Source organism: Caretta caretta, chromosome 18 (assembly GCF_965140235.1).
Source record: "Caretta caretta isolate rCarCar2 chromosome 18, rCarCar1.hap1, whole genome shotgun sequence".
Lineage (NCBI taxonomy): Eukaryota > Metazoa > Chordata > Testudines > Cheloniidae > Caretta > Caretta caretta.
The window spans coordinates 6,423,575-6,441,079 of NC_134223.1; the positions used below are offsets into that span (position 1 = coordinate 6,423,575).

At 44.3% G+C, this 17,505-nt stretch overlaps 1 protein-coding gene across 6 annotated transcripts in view; it reads right to left on the reverse strand.

Moving 5' to 3' along the window:
- Positions 1-339: 339 nt before the first annotated feature.
- The window catches only part of FBXO42 (F-box protein 42), a 104,690-nt gene continuing 87,524 nt past the window's right edge, over positions 340-17,505 (reverse strand). For 4 of the 6 annotated variants that reach the window (XM_048824810.2, XM_048824808.2, XM_075120961.1 and 1 more), the window contains 7 exons: positions 11,935-11,988; positions 11,208-11,361; positions 9,075-9,185; positions 7,930-8,026; positions 6,642-6,698; positions 6,000-6,116; positions 340-5,732 (listed from right to left, as the gene is read on the reverse strand). In XM_048824810.2, the coding sequence (XP_048680767.1) occupies positions 4,617-5,732; positions 6,000-6,116; positions 6,642-6,698; positions 7,930-8,026; positions 9,075-9,185; positions 11,208-11,361; positions 11,935-11,988 (1,706 nt within the window). In that variant the 3' untranslated portion in view covers positions 340-4,616. The remainder of the gene's footprint in view (positions 5,733-5,999; positions 6,117-6,641; positions 6,699-7,929; positions 8,027-9,074; positions 9,186-11,207; positions 11,362-11,934; positions 11,989-17,505) is intronic. The other 2 variants (XM_075120962.1, XM_048824807.2) reach the window with 2 other exon arrangements.

Genomic DNA, 17,505 nt, shown 5'->3' on the forward strand with positions numbered 1-17,505 from the left:
GAGGATCTCATAGTAGGAATTGCCTGACTCCGGCCCACTTACTCAAAAGGAATCGTATAGTCCTCTTGTAAGGGAAGGCAGTGCAACGAAACAGATCCATTTAACTGAAACAATAAAACTCCTCCCGTCTCAATTTAAATCTCAAAACTTAACCCTTAAGGCTTGTCTGCTGTCTGCATAGCAACAAGCCCTTAGGACAAGGGGGGGTGGGGGGGAGAAAAAACGGCACAGAGGGAGCGAGATGTGGGAAGAAAGCCAATAGATGCCACTGGAACAATATACAGAGTTTACATGAAAGCTAGATTTAAAACCCAGTCATTTAAAAACAACTGCCAGCCATCTTTTTATTATTATTTATTTGTTAAATTGCTAAAAATTCATTGGGGGAAAACATTAACAAAAATGAAATTTACACATTTAAATATCAATGAAATCCACTTTTCATTCCTACACTTGGATGAGCCTAAAATGACGAGTAGGGCAAAGTCATCCTGTACACCTGAGTCACAGCACCAGCGACATTGGATCACACTTTGTGCGTATTACACGAAACCTGTTTGTCTGGGGACAGGATGGGGGAGGAAATAAAGACCCACATTTCTGTCATTCATAGAGACCACTTTGGGAGCCATGTTGAAACCATGCAGAACATGCCTTCTGCAACACACACAGGGCAGAGGAGGGAAAGGCAAAGGGACTGCTTTTTGTGTTCCTGGGTCCTTCCACTCCAGTCTGCTGACCTAGCAGAACATGAATGTGTTGGTAAAGAGGCCACAAATGAAGCAAAGCAATGAAACATCATCATGCCAGGATCACCACACGGACTAGAACAGATGGAAATATGAATTGGGAAATGCCACAAGCAAGACCAGGAAGACTCCTTACAGTTTCCATGTGGCTTGCAACCTAGTATGAAGCTATTATAATTGCCCAGACCACTTCCTATGTCACTTTGTACAGTTTTATCTTCTGCAGTGAACTTCGAGCACTTGAGGGCTGGGGTATGATGTGTGTGTCTGTGGGGAAGGGTATAAATCCTATAGTGACAGATAGTGTAAATTCACTAGCAGTTGGCTTTTTAAAACTTTCAGTTTTTGCTCTCAAAAAACCCTGGGTGAAAGACAGACATGCAAATGAAACATGTCAATGTCATCCTGTATAGGGAAATCACAATGGAGTTCTGATCAAGCTGGGGCACATGAGGAAAAAAAAAAAACAACCCCAAACACTGGCTACCCACCTCTGCTACGTTAAGCAACAGCAGTCAACCCAATGTCATCATCATGAAAAGCCCCTCTGCAGCCATGGAAGGGGTTAAAGCTTCGAGAAGAACATTTTAAATATTGATAAAGATACTGTAAGGCGGGATGTCTCATTTAATTGAGACAAAACTGGCTTACATGTTAAATATAATCAGAGCTGGACTTAATAAAGATTCTATATAACAGCATTAAACGTGCATTCAAATATAGCTCACACCCTCAAATCAATTTTTCAAGGCTCAAGTGACACTGGAGGATCTGGGAGATAGACCAGGTTTGCATTAAACCCAGTCCAGCATTAACAAACCAACAGTGACTGAATTTGTTTTGTCCCGTAAAAAGGTTTCAAACCACCTCACCACAACCTTTGCATTTTACAAAACTGATTCTTGCACTCAAGATGAACACAGAAATTGAAGCAGGCTTGTGTGCTGAAAATGCAGTTCACAAAGAGGCACCTTCAATGCCTTTCAGTCTAACAGAGACAGGTTTTACTGGAGGCCTGGAGATAAATATAAAGCCATGGTTGGGTTTCTTTCATTTTTAAACCATCAGGTTCAAAGAAACCATTTGGGGCTTGTTGAACAAACAAATACCTTCTCAGCGGGGGCAGAATGGGAAAGAACACTCGAGTTAGAGAAGGGTTTTTTTCCTTTAAAAAGGCTTGTGATTCTAGATTTAGAAAACTGTTTTGAGTGACCACCAAAGGTCCAGCAAAACTCAGTGGCCCAGTGGAGACAGTTAAAAGTCCAACCAAAATCATATTGGAAATCTTAAAGGAGCCACTTTGTGGTACATCCAATGCAATGACAACTATCACAGATCTGCCCAGTGTGCAGGTTTCACTGTGATTAGGAAAGGATTTCCTACTTTTATGCCACGTATGTATTAAGATTTATTTTGTGATTAGTCTGCTCAAGGAATACAGGCAGTTTCTGAACATTTTCTCAGCGCTCAACCACCACTTCAGGACTACGCGTGCTCAGTAGTTAACTAAATGCTCCTCTCTCTGAACAGCCCTACAATGCACCTGGAACAGTTCTCAACATCTCTGGCCAAGGCAAAGCTGGAGACCATCGTGATATAATGAGAAGAGGGAAAGTGAGCTTTGTGCTTCAGTATTAACACCACAATGTGGTGTACTGCAGGGGCAGATAACTTTCAGGCAGGTCTGAGTATTGGCTTCAAAGTGTATTTTCTAGTTCGTTATTGTCTAATGAGACATTGTGCAGCCTAGCTTGTCAGTCCCTCCCCCTGCTTTTTTTAAACCAGCATTGCCAACTTTCTGAACCTGCTGGTGTGAGCAACAAGTAGTTTTTGCTTTAGAAAGAGTCGTAAAAATAATAAACCTTGAATCCTGCAATGTGTGGAGCCCCAGCAACTACAACAGGGCCCTGTGTGGGTGGAGACTATTGTAGAACAGGGGCCAACAGATTTAACAATCCACAATGTCCGATGAAAACTGCAGGCTTCAGAAGTAGCCAGGATCACAGGCTAGTGAAAGAAACCTATGGCAAACTGGTGCCCCTCTGTGGATCAGCCGGTCTCTATTGCAATTCTTCCAAGCTGCAGAGGGAAGGAAAGAGAATTCATCCAAAAGTGTACATTAAAAGGAATCAGAATTGATTTGAACTAAAGTCTTTGTTGATTTAGGTAACTGAATTCTCAGCATCAGTGATTACCCCGGAGGCTGTTAATGCTGGGCCAGCATTCCACTTCAACCCTTACTTTGCAGGTATTTGTAACTTGGATGAAAAATCCCTTCCAGACTAAAATTTGCCAGTTCAATGATTGCCAAAATGTCTTGTACACTCAAAGAAAGCTATAAAAAGTTCCAAGTAATTGAAAAGAAAGCACTCTGGAGTAAGACTGAAGGAGTAGCAAACTGATAAAATGTAATCTATAGTAAAGAATGGAGCAGCAGCTTTACGTCTGAATTTCCCTTGCTTTGGTTGGTTGGTATAATTGTAATGTTACTTTGGATTAATGTTATTTTCCGATGCATTATCCATCAGGATAACTTTAATGTAAGCATGAACCAGGGAATTTGAACTGTAGTAACCGCATAAATTACTAGCTCAAACAAGCTATGAAAAAGAATTGAATATGGTCTGTGTGGCTACAGTTTAGCAAAGCACTTAAGTACATGCTTAATGTCAACAGGACTTCAACATGTGCTTAAGTACTTTGAGCAATCTGAACCTGTACACATGTTCTTTCTGTTTGATAAGCAAAGATGACCTATGACATCCCAGTGCCTGCAGGACAGTTGTCTGCACAGGTACAAGTACGGAGTGGAGCACTCTCAAGATAACAAAAGGATCCAGAACAAAATCTTATGGGGGAAAAAAAGTAGAAGTCAAGCTTTAAGGATGCACATAGCTACTGATTCTTATAAAACATCCTAACCACGCATGTACAAATCATTCTAAAATTTGTAATTTCCATTATTTACTGTTTTCAAACGTCAATGATGTATTTGTATGCACTATTTCGGCAGCTTGCAACTCAAGACCATCAGGGGTTCCAGAGTCATCAATCTAAGCTGTTGGTTTGATCTAGTGCAGGACTTTACCCGGTGGAATACTAAGGTGGTCTGTATAAATTTAATTCTGGATGATCCTGGCATTTCAATGTCAAACTGTCCTTTCTCCCTTCTAACTCTCTCATTGTATCGGACAAGAATAGTTCTATCAGGCCAAAGCATTTAGGAAAAAAGGCATCTGTGTCATTTTGCAGATTAAGGATTACAGTAATGGCTGCAATACTGGTAGATTTAAAAAAAGCGCTATTTTCATTATGCAGCCACATTCAACAGATAAGCATGAGTATTTGTCAGTGCATACAAGCACACAGCCTCCTGCCTGCAGCTATTCAGTATGTTCTTCGAAGACCATTCTTACCAGCATCCCTATAGGAACTGCAATTGTAGAGATAGAGAGGAGGGCCCCTCTATACTCCTGAAAAATTCTGAAGAAGTTATTGGATCCTAGAAGTTTTCCCACCCACTCACCCCAAATTCTTGGTCTAGTTACCAGCAAAGGATAAGGCGCAGTGAAGCTCCTGCTAGAACACAGCAACAATTCATCCCACTGGAATGGAGATTTCTCCCCATTTGTAAACAGAATATTCTCTTTTTTTTTTTTTAAAAATAGGACTTTCTGAACCAAGCCCAGAGCCAGGGTCATAGACTGGAAACTGGAGGGCAGCGCTGAAACTGTGTTTGGATTTTATTGGTTTGTCGTTCCCTAGTTCACAGTTTAAATGCCTGCGTGACAGAGAAAGGGTTAAAAAAAGAAAGCCATGGTAAGGGGATGGGGCAGGAAGGGAAAGGGTTGAACAGCTTTTGCCACATTATCTTTTTGCTCGCACAAAGTACAAGGCATTTGTTTTGGGATAGTACTTCACGTTTTGTTTCTTGTCCATTAGGCCACCAAATATGATCAGTTCCCCCCTGCCCTGCACTACAGTGTGCAGGCTGGTCTCTGGTGGCCCCACCACGGAACTGCTATTAAACACTTTCCATTTGACTTGCCCTTTCTCCTTGGTGTCTTTAATGTCTAGCACATACATCTGCATGGGTTTGCAGTTCATGCTTTGATACAAAGGCTTGCCGACATTCAGAGACTGCGGTGGATGGTGGCCCAAGCGACGAGCGATCGGAGGTAAGGAATGGCCATCCCCTTGGGCGGAGCCTGGGCGTGGTGCTGGCACCATCTCGGCACTGCTCCCACTCTGGCCACCAGGGGATCCTGGTGAAGACACCAAAGGAGGACTTAATGCTGCTGAACCAGATGCACCTTTGGAAGACAGGGCCTTGACAGCCTCCAGGCTTCTTCGGAGTGCACCTGGTGACACCGCCCCTGGTAGGGAACTAGTGACATGAGGTGGGGTATGGATTCCATTTGTCTGCTCTGGGGGATTTCTCATGCTTCCACCAACTGTCCTATTGTCCACAGCATCCATTTGACAGCTAACAGAACCTGGTTTCTGATCCCAATTCAAATCTACAGACCCTAAGCGTAGATCTTTCTGATCTGGTAGCGATCCTCGTCGCGGCGCCAGGGAAAGTCCAACTTTCAGGTCATATCCTTCAGCAGCAGAAGGTGTGCTGGGCGATATGGCCTGTACAGGACTGTCCAATGAGGCACCCCCCACTGCTGCGGCTCCAGGGGATAAACTCCCACCGTTCAGTACAGGTGACCCATCCCCTCTGGATGGGGACAGGCTCCCTTCCCGGGAGCCTGATGGTGTCTGTCTTTGTGCTCTAGGTCTCAGGGTGCCCCAGCGGCCATTCACACAAGGAGCTTCGTCGGTGTTCCTGACTGGAGACTGAGAGCGGTATTCCCGTGTTTCAGGAACCAGGGCTGGCGGCGTGGCACTGATAGGAGACGGGCGAGAGTTCAAGCTGGGGCTAAGTGGAGCTCTCCCGCTGGGAGCCTGGCTGAAGACCACAACACACTGTCCCACCTAACAGACAAAAAATGAGTGCACTATTACAAACTGCTGCAGAGATGTTCCTAAACCCCTACGGGTGTGTTAGTGCATTGGTGAAAAACATATGCTGGAAACCAAACATCCAATGAACCAGCAGTCACAGGATATTCCACATGAGAACACCCTTGCAGAGACCATATCATGTTAACGAGCCAGGAGATCCGAATCAAATAAATAAGCTTTCCTTCATGACAAATTCCTCTTCGTAATACCACCCTGCCCCATTTCTGACCCCCTTACCCTGCATGCGGGATGACACCATAGTTCAGGGGCTCCATGGTCTTCATTTTCCACTTTCAATGGCTGCCATGTCCAGGGATTTGTGCGCATGTGCAGTAGCCAAGCATCCTTAAATAGCTGCAAAGAAAAGTGTGACAAAACCAGAACCTTAGGCTTAGTGCAGAGAGATCTTCCCAGAAACAAAGATTTCCAGAAGCCATCTTCCTACAGATGGCAAGGAATCCTGGCCTGGAAGTGAAAGCACAGGATGGGTATTCCGGGTTCTATCCCTGACTACCACTGTGGGATTTTAAGGGCAAGTCACCTCTTTGTGCCTTAAGTTTCTCATCCAATTTCTAATTCTGGCCTATCGCAGAGGGCATGTTTGTAAAATGCTCTGAGATGCCTGCATGGGTGCTAGAGACCTGCAATGCATTTTATTAGGAGTTATTTATGGGCAACTATAGCATGGGTGACAACTACATGAAGTCTACAATTCAGCTGCCACGCCCACCAGTCAAGATTGCTCTGCAGCACACCAAGAAGTTGACCTATGGAGCTGCTATTGTGATAACGTGCAACTATGGCCGTATACAGAAGCTTGTGTCATACAAGGAAGGGGCACACATTTGGTGTTGATGCTTGCACACTTTATATACTTACTGCATTTGGACCGCCACAACCACCAAGGATTAAAATGGTTTCATCATCTATAATGATCTAAAGGGGCAAAGAAAAGTATTACAGATTTGGGAGAATACAACAATATTTTAAGCAAGACCATCACTGCTTTATCATGAAGCTGTGTGGTTTTGCAGGACCCTAGGCAAAGCAACATCCTCATCCAGCTCCCTCGATGTACCCATCACATCCTTCCTGCCCCAGCCTACTCACAGAACCTCCTTTAAGGGCTGGCGCAACCTTTCCTCTCTCACCAGCCTGTCTGAAACTCTGACACCTTTGTGACTCCACCTAATATACATGGACAATGAATCCAGGAGGTGGAGTCAAAATGCAACTTGCTAAGTGGAGGGAACTAGTTAGGGAACTTAACTCTGTTCATTTAGCACTCAAATGCCCATGGTCTGTATTTATATGGCCCCCATCACCATGCTATCTGAGTGGTATGGTGAGGAGAGCAGTATCAATGCCCTGCTGGTACCAAAGTCAGACAGAATCATAGAATATCAGGGTTGGAAGGGACGTCAGGAGGTCATCTAGTCCAACCCCCTGCTCAAAGCAGGACCAATCCCCAATTTTTGCCTCAGATCCCAAACAGCCCCCTCAAGGATTCAACTCACATCCCTGGGTTTAGCAGGCCAATGCTCAAAACCACTGAGCTATCCCTCCCCCTGTCATTCCCAGGACAGGAGATGGGGAATCTGGGGCAACGCTCTGGCATGCATGTTGTAGGGCTTATGCAGGGTGTCAAGATGGGCTCCAGAGAACTAATGATCTTACTGGGCACTGTCCATGTCAGTTGAAATCTGAAATCTGGTGGGTCTGGTAATCCATGGGGTCCCCCACAGGGCAAGCACAAATGGATCCTTTATATGTTGAGACAGACTGCAGTATTTTGCTTAAAATGTTACAATGGGAAGGTTTGTTTTTTAGACATGTTAATCACAAGTCTTGGCACATGCACAAAACACAGAGATATTTACAAACTGGCTCAACATCAAGAAGTTTTAAAAATGCATCCTCTCAAAGCAGTGAAATAGGTGGAAAGGGGACAAAGGCCTGGCATGCTGAGACTGCAAAGATGGCTTAGAAAGGGGGAATTACTTTTTAGAAGCCCCTCGGGTGAGGATGGGAAGCTGATCACAAAATGCGCGATGGGATTTTGCTTCTCTAATTTATCCTTGACACTTCGTGCAGGCAGCTAGAGCTCCTTGTAGAGCTCACCGCAAGGTACTGCAATGTTTGCTGAATAACTGCAGGAGACAGTCACCTGAGATTGGCCGCCACGTGGGTGAGGGGTAGGCCCAGAGATGTTTGGCTTCGACCAAGCCCACTGCTCGAGATCCAGAACCCAGACGTCATTACTCCTGCAAGGACAAGATGACAAACATGGAACCAGAGGTACAGAGACCCAGTCCCCTGGGATCTCAAATAAGCAACAGTTAGGAAGACTGCAGCACTGTTCTCATTAGACAGTAGTGCTCAAACCTCGGGACACATTAGCAGAGTTAAACTGATTCCTCCCACAAGCAGGGGATGTGTGTGTATTGGTGTGTCACACAGGTTACCACAGAGAAGGGAACCAGTAATGGGACAGCAGCCAATCAGGAGCATGCATCAAGTACTGATTAAGCTTTGTTCCAAGACAGGGCAGCAATGAATCATAGAATATCAGGGTTGGAAGGGACCTCAGGAGGTCATCTAGTCCAACCCCCCTGCTCAAAGCAGGACCAAGTCCCAATTTTTGCCCCAGATCCCTAAATGGCCCCCTCAAGGATTGAACTCACAACCCTGGGTTTAGCAGGCCAATGCTCAAACCACTGAGCTATCCACCTCCCCCACAATGGGGAGGTGGGGAGCAGCAGGCCCAAGGCTTCACAGACACGCCGCAATTTAGTATTTTCATAAATACAAGCTTTCCCACCCAGAGCTGAAACCATGCGCCAGGAACCTGACTTCCCCTCCCTTATTCCTTTCTTCAACGGAGCTTGCTGACGCAGCGCACTGTGAAGTGGATAAACTGCCCTTAGCGGAGACCGCTAAATTCACTTTCATTTTAAGAGACATTCTGACCTTGAATCCTCCCAGGTGGAAGTCTAGGCCTCAATGTGGGTGGACCACGGCACACAGCCTCACTGACTTCACTGGAGCTCCATGTGGGCTCAGTGGTTTCACTAAACAATGCTTATCAACTTCACAAGGTGGTATGAATCAGCAAAATGAACCAGCTCAGCTCTAGAGACTGGCACAGCAGAGGGGGAGGGTAGGATCATGATGCACTGTCACAGCCCTGGGTGAAAAGCTTGCATCAATTCTGCCCCACACCGTACTTGACCCTACCCAATGTTTGTTCCTCATTTTTCATGTTCACAGGTTCCCAGTAATACCTCTGAGGGAAAAAAGTTATAAACTTACATTTGCCGAGATCCTAGGGAACCTCCAAAGACAATCATTTTGTCGTCTATTACACAAGAGGAGTGGCCTGCCATGGGAGGGGGTCCGTGTGTTGTCACTATGCAGTTCCACCTAAGGAAACAGGTGAGGATACATTAAAATCTGTGAATTATGCTACAAATTCCCCTCAGATTTCTCCTCCAGAGATGAAAAAGGCAAATGGCCAATTTTTTTTTTTAGAAACAAACAGTCTTACACCCTTAAATGGAAAACTGCCTCCTGAGAAAGTGCACTGGCTCATGACTTTCTGGTGTTGCAATTTCTAGCCCCCGAGATCTAAACGCTGCCTTATTGAAAAGGGGGGTACTGTATCATTTGTTATGTATCAAATACCACAGAGGCCACCAAGAGTGTGGAGAGCAGGGATTTATAAAATGTAAATTAACATGAAATAAAACAAGGCGATGACGCAAACAACGAAGAGACAGAAAAAGGATAAACCTGAGATAGAGCATTTTGACTAAATGCTCTGGTACCAGAACCAGCAACATTATTTGAATGGAGGGCAGACGAAGTTTAGTCTGGAACCAAAACAGGTCTGAAGTTAATGATAATACGTAGTACTGTTTTCAAACTAAAGTACAGCCAAGGCACTTCAGCTCATACTGGAGTGTAGTTGTGCTAGGAAAGTCAGTTGTCAGAGAACACGCAAGCAACATGGAAAAGAAAATACATTTACTTTGTTGGCTCTAGATCTGTACCAAATAAATCCCTTTGGGGACGAAACATGTTTCTAGCTCCTTAAGTGGGCATAGCACTTTACAGGCAAATACAAAGGAAAGGCCCTCTATGCAATCTGAAGAGCAGAGAGATCAGCAATTCAAAAGAATTAGCTCAAGTCTAAATAATGTCACAAGAAACAGCAGGTTCATAAAAGACATTTTATTACAGAGAAGAAAACCTCAAGGAAAAACGTCTACAAAGACCAAATATGACTAAAAGCTAGTATTTGAAAATGTTAGCTTGCTGTAAACTGTTTAACATGACAAGGAATGAGGATCTTAAATTGGTAGTACTGGTATTTTCAATGAAATTTGTCCTCAACTATTATCATTAACTATTTACCTACAGCACACTAAAGACACTGCCCACAACTGCAATAGATGACTGAGCCTTTTGGTGATTAAATGCCCATATGAAACAGAGGTAGGATTCATCGCTACTTTAGTAAGGCATTAGCTCACATACATCAGTTCTGAAGGGAAGTATGTTGTAAGTGAGCACTTATTCTGGGAAGGGGGGGGGACACTAGAAAAAGAGTTTTCCTACCATCTTTAATATATTTTTCTGATGTTCCTAGCTAATCTTAAAGGCTGACAGAGCAGGCAGCAATTCAGAAATAGGAGGTCTGCCTGCCTGGACTGGCTACTGGAGAAAGCTTCGCCACCATCTCCTGTGACCCCAGACCTCCTCCATCCTAATCCTGAGATATGTCCTGACCAGACGGGGTCATACAAGGGAGATACAGATGACACTCCCACTTCCCTCCGCCAGCTAAATCCGAAATACCACCTGGGATGTGAGACTTCGTCTGTTCCTCCTCTTCCGTTCCACGTGTCCCTTTTCTTCCTCATCTTATTCCTCTCAAATTTTTTACTTTAAGTAAAATCCCTAGGCGTTAAAAAAAAGCTAAATAGAGAGACTTTTTAACACATAATAAAGAATCAAAATGTATGACCAAATGAACTACGTGTTCCAAATACCTACTTCTACTCTCGAACTGTGCACAGGAACTGTGCCTCCGCAGGAAGGAGTTAAGAAAAAAAATGGATTAGTTTCATTTTAGTTCCTACTCTAAGAAAATAAGGAAGCTATGGCCATCGGGGAGCTCAGACAGTAGGACTCTTGGCTCTTCACGTCTCGGGACGTTACTTCGCTAGATATTTTACCCAGGGTCACAACAGCTTCAGGACATTTAACCCAAGATCAGGGAATGTTCATTTCTCCTTCCTCCTATGTCTCCACAAGCAAAGTCGGTCAGAGGGATTCAGCCAAGCTTTTAAGAGCAGCTCTGTATGTATACACAGAGTGTATGGATACATTTTCAAGGCAAAAGGCATATTTCCAATCCAGCCTCTCAGGATGTTCTCTTACCAATTTTTGGAAGGCGAGTAGGTATGTATTTCATCAAAGAACCTCTCCGGCTGGTGCAGAGGGTAGGGGCTTGGCCGCGTCCACCCACCAAACAGCACAAGCAAGTCCTTATACACCACTAAAGTGGCCCCAGCCTTAGGTGACGGATAAGAACCTGGAGGGGAGCAGAGAAAGGAAAAAAGTTAGCAAATGGCATTTCAAACCAGCAGCCAAGCTGTGCACAGATCTTATGTGACAAAATGGAACCTCCCCTCTAAAAGGCAGAGAGGAAAAGATGACAAAATTAGAGTAGGGAGCATGGAAAGAAAGCTACTGCCAATTTGTGTCATCGTAATTAGTACAAGCCTGAAAGCACATCTCACGTATGGCAAAACATCTGTCAGTCAGTGACAGGAAATTACTAGCTTTCTAACATATCACTTTAAATTATTGCTTTGGTGCTGAATAAAAGCAATAATTATCTCCAAATAACTAGTAACTTTTCCCCAAGGAATATCTCCTGGTACTTACAAGCCACAGCATATTATGAATCTCATTTTACAGAGCTAGGAAGTTGCAAAATTAACCCTACATATTCCCAGCAGGGATTAACAGTCACATCTCAGAATCTGGAGCAACGGTAGACTGCAGGTTACAGATGGCAGGAGAGAATTCTTACAATACGAAGCACTTTATCTAACAAGTAAGTTATCTTAGATTTACTCCATTTAAAATTCTAAACGCTTACTGGTCCCAGTCTTGGTTATGTAGCTCAGATGAGGCATTCTGGGCTGCACTGCTGCTGCATGTAAACAGAGGGAAAAGTGGCTGTATCCCAGGGCTTGAAATCTGTTGCAACATATTACCCAAGATCAGATGGCTTTTATTTTCTATTTTACTAAACCAGACAAAGAACATTGATCTTGCCTCACACTCCACGCCGCCAGTACATTACTGAACTGACTGGTTATCGTAGAATTATAGAATATCAGGGTTGGAAGGGACTTCAGGAGGTCATCTAGTCCAACCCCCTGCTCAAAGTAGGACCAATCCCCAATTTTTGCCCCAGATCCCTAAATGGCCCCTTCAAGGATTGAACTCACAACCCTGGGTTTAGCAGTACAATGCTCAAACCACTGAGCTATCCCGCCCCCCAATAAATTATAAAAGTTATAATCTTGACTTTTTTTACATCTTGTCTTTGTAATTAGTCGTACTACTCAGAATTGGTTCTTAACATGACTATTTTTGAACTGGCCAGAGATAGTCTTCTCCAAGGCAGAGAGAGTCCTCTCCCAAGAACAGTTAGAAAAGGATCACATCCCTTTGAACTATCAGGGAACCTGCCACAATTCACTGAGAAAATACAAACTTTCCTTGTGCTAACAGGCCAAGGTCCTGCACCATGCGTGACCTTGCTGAACAAACAATCTGAGGTATAAAACATTCTGTATTACTTCCCAGTCAAATATTAAAATTGTCCCAGGCAGAATAGACACAGTGACACTTCCCCCCAAATACTCCCATGTCAATCAGCAGATCTGAAGTGATTCCCTGTACTTTGCAGAGAAGCTTTCTAGCACCTTCTCACAACAGTACCCTGTAGCAAGGCCATAATAACAATCTGTAAGGAGACACACCACACAAAGCAAGGATAAAAACCTAACTGTGCCCACAATTAGAAAGAGAAATTAGAAATGCACACTTAAGCAAGCCTGACTGCAGAAACTGATGTGCAATTCTAGGCAAGGCCCATGCATTTGGCCAAAAATGTTCTATTACCATCTAAAATGCTGAGCTAACGGACCCAAGCTAATTAGTTTACGGTCCTAATAGAGCAGTTTATACAGAGGCATATTTCAGTAGGTAATGAGGCACAGAACCAAGACTCTATTTTTGAGAAGTGAAAACAGCTATTTAAACATTCCTGCCTTACAGGGGACTTGTGAAACTTCTCTCAATGTTTGTAAAATGCTTTGAGAGCTTTGGATATAAGGTGCTACAGCTGTGCAAAGTCATTAGTCCAAGCCTGAATCTCAAGTGACAGGAAGTTCGAAGCCTACATGAAAGCATCCCCCACACAAAACAAGACGACAGACTGTCCCCTGCGCCCCAGGATCCCTTTTTTCCAGGCATGAGCACATTTTGCTGTTGCTGTCAGATGGAGGACAAAGGGGGAAAAACATGGAGCCCAAATGGTAATTCACACACTAAAATATATTGACAGTAGTTCCAAAAATATTTAGTTTCCTTAATGACTAAAATGAAGTGGTTCAGATTTGATTGCTCTATGCCACTGATCAAATTCTTAACAATATCCACTTTTCATCGCTAATTACTTGGCCATACAAAATTAAATTTTCCCAATGCAACTGTTTTGCGTTAAGAGCTCCGAGAACCCACCAGTCTTAAGGAACTAGCCAAGGAGATTGTCTTCTTACACCACCGGTCCCAGGTGAATGTAGAATTAATGGATTCCTATCACAGAAAGATTTCATAGAATCACAGAATCATAGAATATCAGGGTTGGAAGGGACCCCTGAAGGTCATCTAGTCCAACCCCCTGCTCGAAGCAGGACCAATTCCCAGTTAAATCATCCCAGCCAGGGCTTTGTCAAGCCTGACCTTAAAAACCTCTAAGGAAGGAGATTCTACCACCTCCCTAGGTAACGCATTCCAGTGTTTCACCACCCTCTTAGTGAAAAAGTTTTTCCTAATATCCAATCTAAACCTCCCCCACTGCAACTTGATTTAAAATATAGTGTATGCTTAATCCCCTAGCTTGGTGATGACAATAGATATTTAGCAAAAGTTTATCTCCCACTAGAAAGGCAAATACATCTTTCTTTTCTATTGAAGAATAATATAAACATAGAACATTACTCCGTATTAAATAAAGGCTGATCAGTTTCTAAGTATGCAATTAATATGCTGGTACCAACTCCAAAGCTAAAGATGCATTCTGATCAGTTCTTAAAATGGGTCAGAAATTAGTTTGAAACAAAAAAAAGCGTGCTAAGAGCTGGGAACCTGGGAAGAAATCACTACAAAAATATAACAGACTGACTTGATTCCTCTATAATGTATAGTCAGGTAAAGTGACAAATCTTGTCACTGCTATGACCTGAAGATCAAATTCCTGACTTAGATACACACATAACCCCCAACCACGTCAACAGGAGTTGTCCACCTGTCCATGGGGGCAGAATCTGGCCCTGACTGAGACATTTGGTCTACTAACAGATGGTGAACAGGTGCATTACTGGAGTGGGGTTTTATTCTGACACGAAGGAGAAATCACAATTTGGTAAGCCAGGAAAGTACTTTCAGAAGAGTTAATCTAGAAATCAGATAAATGTGAGACAGTTCTACATGGTTTCATGTGAAGATGGAATCATCAACCAGAGAATAGCTGTGAAAAATAAAGTACATAAGAATACACATCCACCACACTGATCAAGCTGTGACCGAGCAAGGGAGTGACAGAAGGCTGTTTCTGCTCTGAGCAATAGAATAACCACATTGCACCTTGTCGTGGCAGCAGCAGATTCTTTATCTAAAAGTCCCCAGTAGAGAAAAGGCTAACAAATGCAACTGAGAAACCACCGTGATAGACGCTAATCTGAAAATGACTTCATCACAACATGCTAAACCCACCATAAACTAAGCACAGTCTCCTTGGCTGGCTGTCTACTGACTCCCCATGTCACTTTGCAAGTTCAGGCATTTGAAAAGATCAGGAGCTTCTTGGAGAAGAATATGAAACGAGTTCTGACTGCACTCCAAAGAAGGGAACTGACAGGCAGCCTTTCTGACTTCCCAAGTCTCTAGCGTGCAGAATGCAAAGATGAAGTATGCCATCAAAAACGTCACAGGGACAGGCTCAACTACTTGGAGCTGCAAAATGACTCCTTCAAACAACTTTATAAAATTTGCTTAACAGCATTTCAAAGGCAAAAATAAAGTTCTTCAACACAGGTGGGCTTATTTTTCTTTATGACTTTAATTGTCTGTTAGAAGCAGAGTGACACACAGCAGTTCTCAAACTTTAGCAACCCAAGGACCCCCATTTTGATTTCAAATCTTTCATGGACCCCAAACCCCCCACTCAGCCCCAGGCCCTGTCCCCACTCCACCCCTTCCCCCAAGGCCCTGCCCCTCCTCTTGCCGCCCCTGCTCCACCCCTGCCCCTCCTCTTTCCGCTCACTCCCCCGAACGCGCCCCATCCCCACTCCTCTCCCTCTCTCCCAGCGCCTCCTGCATGCTGGGGAACAGCTGTTCCGAGGTGTGCAGGAGGCACGGGGAGGAGTTGAGCAGTGGGGCTGGTGGCCCCAGACAGGATTCCTCCCCGACCCCCGAGTGCGCCCTGAATAGCTGTTCCCCAGAGTGCAGGAGGTGCTGGCAGAGAGGGGGAGGAGTTCATCTGTGGGGCTTGCAGACCCCCTGGAGTACCCTCATTGACCCCCAGGGATCCATGGACCCCAGTTTAAGAAATCCTGCACTATAAGGTGAGTTGTCAACCACAGACAGATCTAGTGGGCTCTGTTTTAGAATAAATTACTAGCTACATTCATCAGCTGACTGTGCTGACTTCTGGATACTTCCCGCTTCAACCCTGCTCACCACTGATACTGATGTAAAGAGTCTTTATGGGAAGCACAATTCTTGGATCCTTTTCCTTGAGGGTAAGGATTTCAGCATGCAGAGGACCTAGCAATGACTAAACATTTCAAGGACACACGGCATTGCACCTTTTTGCTTGGCGAGATGCTTCTGCCAGGTTTCTGGTTACTTAATTTTCAACTGATGAATCTGCCAACTCACGAAGCAGACATGAATCTTTCAAAGAGGCACTATCCAGCCTCCAGGGATGCTTTGAAAAGTATTCCCCCCCCGGCCAGGTCTAGCTGAAAATTTAGGTCGACCCAGTTACGTTGCTCAGGGATGTGACAAATCCTCACCCCATGGAGACAGTCAAACCGACCTAACCCCCAGTATAGACAGCGTTAGGTTGACGGAAGAATTCTTTTGCCAACCTAGCTACCACTTCTTGAGGTGGATTAACTACAGCGATGGGAGAACTGCTTCTGTGACTCTAGTGAGCAACTACACTCAACTGCTACAGCAGTACAGCTGTAGCGATTCTAGTCAAGACAGAGTCCCACCAGAAACTATCTAAGACAGAAGCTTATATTGTAAGTATTTTCAATGTTTAAAATACATGTATCATAGTACATTTGGGGTATGGACAGTCTAGTAGTCTCAGAGCTACATCGTGGTAGCATGTGATGTGCAAAGTTCAAAACCAGCTCTGTCCTTTTACCAGCATGACTCCAGAAGGACCAGCAGAGAAGCTCCTCAGGCCACAGAATAATCACCATGAAGTGAGGCCTTCATGATGACAAATTAAATAAGAGAAAATAAGAATGTTCTAAGGGGAAACTTCATGGACTTTATCTAGGGAGGTTCCAAGTCTAGATTACGATTTCATATTCGGAAAGAGCTTTATTTAATGGTTGGAGGAACATGCATGGCAACTGGGTCTCTAGCAACACCCCTCTCCAGCGCTATTGGTCATGTCACCTGTTTGAGAACAGCAACTTACAGCAGAGGGTGAGAATTTTCTGGAAAAACAGCAGGACCTCACAGGTTCCCACTTTCCCAAATCCCGACAGTTCACTTAACGGCTTTAGAGACATCCAGGCATGTCCCAATATGTCTACACAGTGTGTGGAAGTGAGCCTCTCAGCCTAGGTCACAGACTCACACTAGTGCGCTAAAAGTAACTGTGTAGATGTGGCTGTTTGGCTGGAGCGCAGGCTCTGAAGCCAGGCGGTGGTGGCCTTCCAAGCCCAAGCTGCAACATCAAAGCACTATCTATTCAGTTGTATTTAGTGTGCTGGTACATTACCACACGTCAGTGGACGCACACTGGCAGGCTTGCTCCCAAATGCAACATAGGCACCCACTCTCTCCTTCCCGGAAAATGAAAGTTCTTGGTGCCAACAGCCTTTAAAAAAGAACACTGAAAACAAAACTAGACAAGACACTAGAAAAGCAACAATCCTGCCTTGGCAGAGAAAGGGGCTTTATTTTACCTCTAACTTTTATTAAGCGAATTGTAAAGGGGGAGAAGCATTTGCAGAGAAGCCACCAACATGCTGCTGGGCTTTAGAAAGACAGCAAAATAACCCCCTACAATTCAGGGATACTGGAAGTGTCAGAGATTGAAGGATCAGGGGAGTGGTGACTTTTCAACACATGGGGACACTACCATTTGGTAAAAGCAGAGCAGTACTGGTAAACCTTGGAGCATAAG